The sequence below is a fragment of the Mixophyes fleayi genome, chromosome 12, assembly GCF_038048845.1.
Source record: "Mixophyes fleayi isolate aMixFle1 chromosome 12, aMixFle1.hap1, whole genome shotgun sequence".
Taxonomy (NCBI): Eukaryota; Metazoa; Chordata; class Amphibia; order Anura; family Limnodynastidae; genus Mixophyes; species Mixophyes fleayi.
Genome location: NC_134413.1, coordinates 6,747,579 through 6,759,604, shown reverse-complemented (window position 1 = coordinate 6,759,604; position 12,026 = coordinate 6,747,579). Strand labels below are relative to the sequence as shown.

General features: G+C 45.2%; 1 protein-coding gene across 10 annotated transcripts in view; it reads left to right on the top strand.

Annotated features, from left to right (window-relative positions):
- The first annotated feature begins 5,404 nt into the window (after nucleotides 1–5,404).
- TRIM9 (tripartite motif containing 9) overlaps nucleotides 5,405–12,026 on the top strand; it is a 71,273-nt gene continuing 64,651 nt past the window's right edge. For 5 of the 10 annotated variants that reach the window (XM_075192822.1, XM_075192827.1, XM_075192826.1 and 2 more), the window contains exon 1: nucleotides 5,405–6,283. In XM_075192822.1, the coding sequence (XP_075048923.1) occupies nucleotides 5,477–6,283 (807 nt within the window). In that variant the 5' untranslated portion in view covers nucleotides 5,405–5,476. The remainder of the gene's footprint in view (nucleotides 6,284–12,026) is intronic. The other 5 variants (XM_075192830.1, XM_075192825.1, XM_075192829.1 and 2 more) reach the window with 1 other exon arrangement.

Sequence of the window (12,026 nt, the reverse complement as noted above, 5' to 3'; positions counted from 1 at the left end):
ATGCACTATGAACCAGTGACATCACTGAGAATGCAGCCTATCCAGTCACTAGGAACCAGTGACATCAATGAGAATGCAGCCTATCCAGTCACTAGGAACCAGTGACATCACTGAGTGCAGCCTATCCATTCACTAGGAACCAGTGACATCAATGAGAATGCAGCCTATCCATTCACTAGGAACCAGTGACATCAATGAGAATGCAGCCTATCCATTCACTAGGAACCAGTGACATCACTAAGAATGCAGCCTATCCAGTCACTAGGAACCAGTGACATCACTAAGAATGCAGCCTATCCAGTCACTAGGAACCAGTGACATCAATGAGAATGCAGCCTATCCATTCACTAGGAACCAGTGACATCACTAAGAATGCAGCCTATCCAGTCACTAGGAACCAGTGACATCACTAAGAATGCAGCCTATCCAGTCACTAGGAACCAGTGACATCACTAAGAATGCAGCCTATCCAGTCACTAGGAACCAGTGACATCACTAAGAATGCAGCCTATCCAGTCACTAGGAACCAGTGACATCACTGAGAGTGCAGCCTATCCATTCACTAGGAACCAGTGACATCACTGAGAATGCAGCCTATCAATTCACTAGGAACCAGTGACATCACTGATAATGCAGCCTATCCCTTCACTAGGAACCAGTGACATCACTGAGAATGAAACCTATCCATTCACTAGGAACCAGTGACACCACTGGGAATGCAGCATATCCAGTCACTAGGAACCAGTGACATCACTGATAATGCAGCCTATCCATTCACTAGGAACCAGTGACATCACTGATAATGCAGCCTATCCAGTCACTAGGAACAAGTGACATCACTGAGAATGCAGCCTATACAGTCACTAGGAGCCAGTGACATCACTGAGAATGCAGCCTATCCTGTCACTAGAAACCAGTGACATCACTGAGAATGCAGCCTATCCAGTCACTAGGAACCAGTGACATCACTGAGAATGCAGCCTATCCAGTCACTAGGAACCATTGACACACAGGGAGATAAGGACTAGGAAGCAGATGACAGCGGAGACAAGAGGCCTCTAGAGGCACCGCAGTGTCTCCAGGTAGTGAGCACCACTGATCCTAGTATTGTTATGCTGCAGATTACTGCTCTGCCCCTCAATAGAGGCTGTGCTACAACTCTACCTGTCACACAGCAGCTTTTACACTGTCTGCAGTTCATTTTGAAAGGAGACCAAGTGCAGCCAGTTATAATAAGATTGAGTACTGGTGCCTTAATGGACTTGGCTGGAGATGGGCCCATCTTGGCAGCACATGTAAGTATTGCCTTAGTTATTATATAGGAAGCAAATTAATTTCCCATTCAGTACTATTGTGCATGATTGATCTACCATTGACACAGTATTGATATTGTCTTCCTCTGTTGTCATCAGTACCAACCTCACATTTTACCCAACTGTTTTTGTCACCCAAAATAAACGTGCCCATCGCACTTATCCCCTGTTCACTTTTGCACTGTTGATTTGTGTTGAGTGAAATACGCGGGATTTGTTTTGCTAAAATCACATAATTTGGCTCTTTTTTTGTTCCTACATTATTATTAATCTCAGTAACATTAATTTCCAGTCAATTTTTGTCAAGTGACAAGAACACTTCTGCCCCTGTTTCTGTGTGAGCAACGGTACTGGATCTCCTGGGGAGGGAGGTACTTATGGAATCCAAAACCCACGAGGTCTGACAATGCAACAATGACGTTTTGCCTCGATTCAGATCCGAGGTGGCGTGAAAGTACCGAGCCGGCTCGCGAGCCTACTCGGATCCACTAAGTTCGGGTGTTTTTTTTTAGAAAACTGAGTCCGAGCATCTCTGATAATAAGTTATTAGTCTGGGATTTATACATAATTTTGTAGGTCACATGACAGTCTGACCTTATAATTGTATTTTCACTAAAGGTGTTGGTATCATCTGTGCAATCATGGGTATAACTGATACACACAGTAAGTCTCCCGAGACATCCCACACTAGTCACATGAGATTGGGCTTCAGTGTTACATGTCTGTTTATATCTGACATCTTTATTTAACAGATAATTAAAGGTTTTTTGGGGGGGGGGGGATCTGGTACCTTTGTGAATCTTACAGATATAACATATAACACCTAGGGGTAAATTTACTAAAGTTTCTAAAATTCTAGAAAATGAAAGCTACAATCTGATTGGTTGCTATGGGTACGACATACACTTTTTCATTTTAGATGTTTTAGTAAATCTATCCCCAGATGTTGTGCCTTAGTTAAACTGCATTTGTTGACTACATACAACACAGAGAGCCTCTTGTGGGGTTAATATAGATGGAAAGAAACATATCAATTCACTAGGAGCTAGTAACATGACCCAGACGTGTATTTCAACATGAGGTTAGCCCATTGGCTAAAGCCATCTTCAGATGGCATAAGCTAAGAGGCTCAAGCTCTTAAAAAGCTTTTTGGAGCTTGTTAAATAGCCCCAGAAAAGTATGGAGACTGCGGTAAAATACGAAATGTAGCCTAATGCAGGAAATATCTACGATATCTTCTGTGTTAAGCCTTTGTTACATCGGTAATTAACTTAAAAATACCTAAAATACACAGAGAAAGTCATTTCTGCATCGGGTATGGCTTAATAAATAGGCCCTTAGACAGGTGTGGAGATAGCAGGTGACTAAACAGACAACAGTCAGTTTATATAGAATAATTTACCAAGGATTTGAGAAAAATGAAGCCAAGAGACAACTATGAATACTGTATGGAACAATTTTTAAAATATATACCTTTTCTTGCAACACTCATACATGTATATAGTGTCATTATATTTCACAGCACAGTACACAGATTTATAATTAATAATGATTTATAGAGCACCAATATTATCCACAGCACTTTACAATGAGGGTGCATCCATAGAAGTGTTTTTCTTACTTTTATGATTCATTTTGTTGAGCCTGGAGTGCCTACGTATTGAATTATAAGATTCAGTGCCCATAGCCATATCACCATCATCATTTTTTTATATAGCGCCACTAATGCTGCAGCGCTGTACAGAGAACTCACATCAGTCCCTGTCCCATTGGAGCTTACAGTCTAAATTACCTAACATACACACACACACACACACACACACACACAGAGTAGGGTCAATTTGTTAGCAGCCAATTAATCTACCAGTATGTTTTTGGAGTGTGGGAGGAAACCGGAGCACCCAGAGGAAACCCACGCAAACAACATACAAACTCCTCACAGATAAGGCCATGGTCGGGAATTGAACTCATGACCCCTATACTGTAAGGCAGAAGTGCTAACCACTTAGTCACTTCGTATTATATGTAATACTCTTGTCTGTACAGACAAGTGTATGGGGAAATGGACCACAGAGGGAAATGCTACAAACACCACTTTTCTCTGTTTCCCAATACACACTGCATAGGGATCAATAAGCTCTGTGAATTCTGAGTTTCTTGTGTTCGATCCTTGTGCCTTCCAGGCAGTAGTCAACAAAATCATACATGGGAGAAATTGCTATTTTGTAAGAGAGTCTTCAGTGAAAGTAAATGAACCTCAACAGTATTATTATATTTTAGTGAGCGTGGAGCAGTAGCTGAGTATAAAATAATAACTGTAAAAACAAGAATCTGGGTGTCTATTGCATTCCCATGTAAAACAATATTGGTGTTTTTAAAACGTTTCATAAGTGTGTCTATATATAACTAGATACTGAGTAAGAAAATGATGTAATTACCTTTTCTATTTTGTATCCAAATACTTTTTTTAAATCTTGTACACAACCTGCTGAATGTGTCTGCACAGAGACGTAACTAGGGCTGCGCGACAGGGGTGGCCGCCCAGGGCGCAACGCTGATTGGGGGGGGGGGGGGGGCGCAATTTAGGAATATTTTAGGTTCATTTGGTTAAAATTGAGGGCTGGGGGGGTGGTGGCATTTGTCTTTCTCGCCCCAGGTGCTAGAATTCTAAGTTACGGCTCTGTGTCTGCATCCTGGGTTTGCAAAGGGATGACACACACACAAGCAATAGTGAGGATATGACAGCAAAGGAGCAGGAGAAGAAAGACAAAAATAAATAACAGGAATAAAAGGCCAGCGTGATAAACAGGTGTTTGCTAAAATGTATCATTACCAGGTCAACTTTGCTTAGTTATTAAAAGAAACAAACAGACATGTTTTTTATTAAATGTGTTTAAATCCATCCTGATAAATTACAGGGTGCCTGCAGCAGATCAGATGGTACAATGTGTGAGTGAGTATTAATGTGTGTGGGTGAGTATTAATGTGTGTGGGTGAGTATTATTGTTTGCGTGGGTGAGTATTAATGTGTGTGGGTGAGTATCAATGTGTGTGGGCGAGCATTAATGTGTGCGTGTGTGAGTATTAATGTGCGTGGGTGAGTATTAATGTGTGTGTGTGGGTGAGTATTAGTGTGTGCGGGTGAGTATTAATGTGTGCGGGTGAGCATTAATGTGTGTGGGCGAGTATTAATGTGTGTGGGTGAGTATTAATGTGTGTGGGCGAGTATTAATGTGTGGGTGAGTATTAATGTGTGTGGGTGAGTATTAATGTGTGTGGGTGAGTATTAATGTGTGTGGGTGAGCATTAATGTGTGTGTGGGTGAGCATTAATGTGTGTGTGGGTGAGTATTAATGTGTGCGTGGGTGAGTATTAGTGTGTGCGGGTGTGTATTAATGTGTGTGGGTGAGTATTATTGTGTGTGGGTGAGTATTAATGTGTGCGGGTGAGTATTAATGTGTGCGTGGGTGAGTATTAGTGTGTGCGGGTGTGTATTAGTGTGTGCGGGTGAGTATTAATGTGTGCGGGTGAGTATTAATGTGTGCGGGTGAGTATTAATGTGTGCGTGGGTGAGTATTAGTGTGTGCGGGTGTGTATTAGTGTGTGCGGGTGAGTATTAATGTGTGTGGGTGAGTATTAATGTGTGTGGGTGAGTATTACTGTGTGCGGGTGAGTATTAGTGTGTGTGTGTGTGGATGAGTATTAATGTGTGTGTGAGTATTAATGTGTGTGGGTGAGTATTAATGTGTGTGGGTGAGTATTAATGTGTGTGGGTGAGTATTAATGTGTGTGTGTGAGTATTAATGTGTGTGGGTGAGTATTAATGTGTGTGTGAGTGAGTATTAATGTGTGTGGGTGAGTATTAATGTGTGTGGGTGAGTATTAATGTGTGTGGGTGAGTATTGCCCTGGAGGATGTGACTGCAGCAGCCTAAGGGTGGGAGATGCTGATGATGCTGAAGATGCTGAAGATGCTAAAGATGTTGAGCATCACTTAGCCACGCCCCTGGGCTTGACTGACACGTCCGCGGCCAATGAGCGCACAGCATGACGTCAGGCCGCCCAATAGCGCGCCTCGGTGGGCCGGGCCGCCTCCTCCCGCAGCTCCCCGCAGTGCACACAGGTTCTGCGGCACCGGCCAGTCGGTCGCTCCCCGGGATAGAGATGGAGGAAGAGCTGAAGTGCCCGGTGTGCGGCTCCTTCTACCGGGAGCCCATCATCCTGCCGTGTTCTCACAGCCTGTGCCTGGGCTGTGCCCGGAACATCCTGGTGCAGACCCCGGACTCCGAGTCCCCGCAGAGCCGCCGCCGCGCCTCCGGGCTCTCCGACTACGACTACCTGGACCTGGACAAGATGAGTCTGTACAGCGAGGCGGACAGCGGCTACGGCTCCTACGGGGGGTTCGCCAGCGCCCCCACCACCCCCTGCCAGAAGTCCCCCAACGGGGTGCGGGTGTTCCCCCCCTGTATGCCCCCCGCCCAGCTGCCCCACCAGCTGCCCCCCGCCGCCGCCCGCCACCAGTGCCTGACCTGCCCGCAGTGTCACCGCTCCCTGCTGCTGGACGACCGGGGGCTGCGCGGCTTCGCCAAGAACCGGGTCCTGGAGGGGGTGATCGAGCGCTACCAGCAGAGCAGAGCGACCGCCCTCCGCTGCCAGCTGTGCGAGAAGAGCCCCAAGGAGGCGGCGGTCATGTGCGAGCAGTGCGACGTCTTCTACTGCGAGCCCTGCCGCCTGCGGTGCCACCCGCCCCGGGGACCGCTGGCCAAGCACCGGCTGCTGCCCCCGGCACAGGGCAGGGTGAGCCGGAGACTGAGCCCCCGCAAGATCTCCACCTGCACCGACCATGAGCTGGAGAACCACAGTATGTACTGTGTGCAGTGCAAGATGCCGGTGTGCTACCAGTGCCTGGAGGAGGGCAAGCACGGCAGCCATGAGGTCAAGGCTCTGGGGGCCATGTGGAAGCTGCACAAGGTGAGGAGGGGGCTCTGTGTGTCTGATCTGTGCCCAGGGGGGGCTCTGTCCATGTGTCTGATCTGTGCCCAGGGGGGGCTCTGTCCATGTGTCTGATCTGTGCCCAGGGGGGTCTGTTCATGTGTCTGATCTGTGCCCAGGGGGGGGGGTCTGTCCATGTGTCTGATCTGTGCCCAGGGGGGGCTCTGTGTGTCTGATCTGTGCCCAGGGGGGGCTCTGTCCATGTGTCTGATCTGTGCCCAGGGGGGCTCTGTTCATGTGTCTGATCTGTGCCCAGGTGGGCTCTGTCCATGTGTCTGATCTGTGCCCAGGGGGGGCTCTGTCCATGTGTCTGATCTGTGCCCAGGGGGGGCTCTGTCCATGTGTCTGATCTGTGCCCAGGGGGGGGTCTGTCCATGTGTCTGATCTGTGCCCAGGGGGGGGGCTCTGTCCATGTGTCTGATCTGTGCCCAGGGGGGGGGGCTCTGTCCATGTGTCTGATCTGTACCTAGGCTCAGGGGGGCTCTGTCCATGTGTCTGATCTGTGCCCAGGGGGGCTCTGTTCATGTGTCAGCCATTGGGGGCACCCAGGCTCAGGGGGTTATTCATGGGATAAGGGAAGGCTCTTTTCATTGCCTGTCAGATTTAGGGGGCTACCCAGGGGCAGGCTGGGTAGGGGGCATCTGCCCTCCCACCTGGGCTGGTCCCATAGTGGGCTATCTTGGGCTGTGTCAATGGGCCACCTACATTTTTTCCCCCTTTAAAATAGGCTGCTGAGTGGAGTCTTGCCCCCTCCCCCGGGCTATTATTTGCCTGCCCTCCCCTGGGGCTACCCATAAATATCTGTACCTGATCTGATGTCACCCGATTTCCCCGCTTAGTCTATTCTATGACATGGCTTAGGGACTACGTGCAGGGGGCGGCTGGCAAATTTTGGCCCCCGGGGCCAAGACTCTACTTGAAAGCCTATTAAGAACATTTTAAAGTGAAACAAAAAAAAAGCAGGTGGCCCAGTGATCCAGCCCAAAGTAGCCCACTATGGTACCGGCCCAGGGCTCTATGTGTAAAATCCGTAGGGACTGTCCGATCAGACATTACCATGTGTTAGTATGGGTCACCCTATAATGGTCTATTCATAAATGGTCCATTTAATGCCTAATTTCCCAGCACTTTTTATTTGCACAAATAAAGCAGGTACAGAGTCTAACCAGAAGTGATTTTAGGGGTTAAGGCTAGGTGGGCTTGGAAGTGTGACAACACGGCACATTGATGCTTAGACACACCCCATCAGCCCTCTCACCTCATATTTAGCAAGTATTTCTAAAATGTCATTTAGTGATATTAGACTGTCACTCTTGAGCAAACCCTGGGTATCACCAGATATTTTATTTATCTAGTGTTGATATACCCTCTTGGGCCTCTGCAATGAGAAGTACATACAGGGGTGTATAAGATTGCACCAACTTTACCATACATATAAAATTGGAGATCGGAGCAGTGGTCTCTCTCAGCTCTTCATTATGGGACTGATTAAGGTGATAAGAGGTCTCTGAATAATACATGTTGCATAGAGACAATGGATGTTTAATGAAGAGCAAAATGCTTTATGGTTTTAAAAGTTACCACCTTGCATCACAAGCAACCCTCAATAACAGCAATGAAAAGATATTAAGGGACCAATATCCCATGTATTTATTTTGACTGTATGACTCTCCTTGATGCTCAGCATATTAATGACATGTTTTCAGCAGGTGAATATTTACATTTGTTATATAATATTAGCACCATTCCACCTTTTACCTTAAACAACCTTAGTTTTGCAGCCTGACTGTTGTATAGTAAAGTTTTCCTATATTAAGCATGGCATCTGGTCTGCTATTGCTGGGGGACTGACATAAGTGACTGGAGTAATTTGCATCATTCCTGCTGGCAAGAATAGAACCCTCCCATTGTCCCTATGGTTCAGATGCTGACACATACATAAGCCCCCCCAGCCATACATCATCCGGGGGATAGACAGATCTCTCACACCAGGGGAAGCTGTTATATAATCCGTCATTCCCTGCTCTAACCACATCAATCACAGCAAGATATAGAAGCAGAGAGCAGAGGCACATGAAACAGCCTATCATTTTCCCAATTTCCCAAACTGTGTCTGATAACCGGTGGCTGGGGGTATCTGGTGGATGTATTAGAGAATCTGTGCAGCCGCATATAAAATCTTCTAAGTCACTCAGTCCGCCCTCCCCTCTGGCTTCAAGAAAATGCATTTTCAAGGTGATAATTGAAACACGCCTCCCCCCTGGGCTTAGTATGGATTGTACTCATAATCAATAGTGCTTTTGGTCTGCAGCAAGTGAATTTATTTTTCTCCTACTTAGAAAAGGAAATATTTGTATTGCACGAAACATAGTAAATGCATCTAGCATATGTGTTTTGTTTAAATCATAATATTCTGCTATTATTTTTTTGGTCATCTATGACCTGATGACACAAGGTTTAATTTTTTATTTTACAATCCCTTTTTTGTCTCTGCTCTTCGACCAAAAGCTTGCACCAAGGAGCCAATTATATTCAATACATCACTGTGACATGTAGACTAGTTGTTGGCTGAGCGAGATGTCTCTAGCAAAATGGAGTCTGTCAAGTAGTCAGCCTTTAGGTACAGGTGACATTTTGCATAGAGATGATGTCATTTGATAAAATGAATCATTGCTCTGTCAGACAGATGACTCAGAGGAGGCTGGGAGCTGTTATTAGGGCTATAGGTAACAGGTACGGGGTTACTAGTTGAGCGTTAGCTAACGTACCACACCGTTGGTAACACTAGCTTAGCATGGACGACAAGCATCTCATTAAAAGAAAACTGTACAGCCACAAGGAGAAAATTGCAGAAGGTCGAATCGCAATGCAGATTAATGTATTGGGGGATCCTGCTGGCTGAATGATTTAAGTGTATTTGGTTACAGAGATCTCAGAGAGATAAAATATCAAACCAGGAGAGGATACGGCTGTAGCTCATGTGCACTTCTAAAAAAAAAAAAGGGCTTTAGTTAGTAAAACAAGGGTATAAACTTGGTAGAACTATGCTATAAATAAATAACCTGTATTAGTAGCTGGGGAGTATAATGTCATCAGGGTTATCAACCGTCAGTAAATTTGCTGACAGTCAATGTAGTGCCAACTTTTTTTTATATTGATTAGGGGTGCTCAATTTCATGCCCTCCAATATACGTGAAACATAATGATAAAGTCTTCTAAAATAGATTAAATTACCTTTCTCCTTTAACATTTATGCGTTTTAGAAATGCGATTTCAACTGTAAAATGTCATCTTTCAATCTGAACCATTTCAGCCATATGATTATTTTGCTATAGTTTATTTTAATCTGGGTTATTGGGTTTGGAAAGAACTGGGAGCAGTAACAATCAATAATTGGCACAGGGTTGAAATGGCTCATGTTGGTATATATAATGCTCAGACTATAATACCACCTGTTTGATTGTCATTGATGGTAGCGAAAGAATAAATATCCTGTAAACACAGATTTGCATAAACCAGATGTCTTTCCGAATTCCCATGGTCTTGGAATAGTTTGGGGTTATTCCTGATTTTTTTAAGTCCCCCCCCCCATTCCCGGTGATACCCCAATGGTTGCTTTTCTTGTTTCCCCAGAGCCAACAGCGTACAGAAGTTTGAATCCGTTGTCTATTAATCAGCTGCCTTAACACCGTTACAGCAATGTTGCAGGATTGTATTACAGGCATCCAAAGCAAATGTGATGCTTTGTGTGTTTTTGCAAAAGTGAATTATGGCATCAAATCTTAACCCCTTACAAGTTCTAAGGCTGCACTGGTTTTTTTTGTCAATCCCTACATTAGCTGATAATGGATGCAATGATTAATGTTTACCGGGTCTTTACAGTCTTGGGGGGGGGGGGGGGGGGGGGGTAGTTAAAAAGGGTCTGTGGATCGTTAACTAGAGTGCATGCATGCTGCACTGTTGGGCTGCTTGGATTCATGCCCCAAAGAGCAATAGAACTACCCATTTACTCCGACGCCTTGCAGTATCATTGCACCTTTGTGAAGTATCAAAATGCATAGCTAAAGTATTCCCAACATTCAAGGAGACAAAGTCAGGTCATGGTGCAGGTTACAGTTCCATTAGAACTTCATCCTTATTAATATGAACCGTTCTTCATCATCATCATCATCATCATCATTTATTTACATAGCGCCACTAATTCCGCAGCGCTGTACAGAGAACTCATTCACATCAGTTCTTGCCCCATTGAAGCTTACATACATTAAATTCCCTAACACACATACACAGACAGACACACAGACTAGAGTCAATTTTGATAGCAGCCAATTAACCTACTAGCATGTTTTTGGAGTGTGGGAGGAAACCGGAGCACCCGGAGGAAACCCACGCAAACACGGGGAGAACATACAAACTCCACACAGATAAGGCCATGGTCGGGAATTGAACTCATGACCCCAGTGCTGCCACTAGGCCACTGTGCTGCCCGTTCTTGATTTTGTCTCCATTTACTACTTCTTTGACCCTCCATTAACTATTATCTATTTCTGGAAAATAAGGGAACATCAGGTGGATATCAGCCCAGCTCACGCCTGTCTGTCACCTGTGTTTAGAAGACAGGTAAACACTAGCCGCGCCTCCCAACATTTTAATTTGGAGAATTGGGACAATGTGCATGTGCCGCTGCTTCATGGCCGCGCAAGCACAAATGGAGGGCAAGCACGGCAGCCTCCTTTTGTGCTTGCACCGAAGAGCTGGGCTGTCTTCAGCCCCCTTCTCCTCCTCTAGAAACACCCTTTCAATGGTGTGCATATCTGATAGAGGGCCATACCTCCTAAAAGTTCTAATGCACAGGGCGGATTGTCCCACCTAAATTGGGAGTATGATTTAACCATTTCAGCATGAGGAGCATTAAACTGCTTTATTTCTAACAGTGTTAACATTACAGTCTTGTGAATCAGGTGACTGTGTCAACATTGGGACTGAAGCCTTTAGGGAAAGAGCTATTAATGCACTAAAATGTACTGGGCGTCCAGAGCCATTGAGGTTCATCAAGCACTCTAGAAGCAGCGTCTGTTCTGTGAGATAATCGGGGCAGAAATGATTTAGATGCAGACAGGCAGCTGAATGCCGGATCATGTTTACAAATGAAGCAATTTAAATTTCCGGGGTTTTTGCAAATGGTGCATTGTGCTGCTTACAATCAGATAGATGAGCTTATCACTCAGCACTGATATGGGGACAGGTTTTAAGGCAACACAACGTACATCCTGTCCAGTAGATATTTATTGGCTTTATATAATGTAACTGAAACCTCATTTATGCATCTATTACAATGATAGTCTGCTCACTGCTTCCTGTACATGTAAGGTGCTGTGTTCAGAGCAGGGGCTGCCAGGTGTTCCTGCCAAAATTGTACCCCAGGGGTCTCCGCCATAGTTCCCATTTTCACGCTGTGTTAGTTTTGCTGGCAAAACCGTTTTAATTTTTTTTACCCAAGGTAATTTTAGATTTTTTTACAGGTCAGTTAGCATTTAATGCAACATTTTTAATGCATAAAATAGATATAGATCTCTTTTCAAAAAAGTGAAGAGATGTAGGTTGGTGCAGTTTTGAAAGGCTTCGTATGTTAGTAGAAGTATTGGGATTTGTTACAGCACAGTGATTGACAGAGCGGAGAAGAACGTCTGACAAGGAGAATTAGTCCAGCCGCCACTACGTT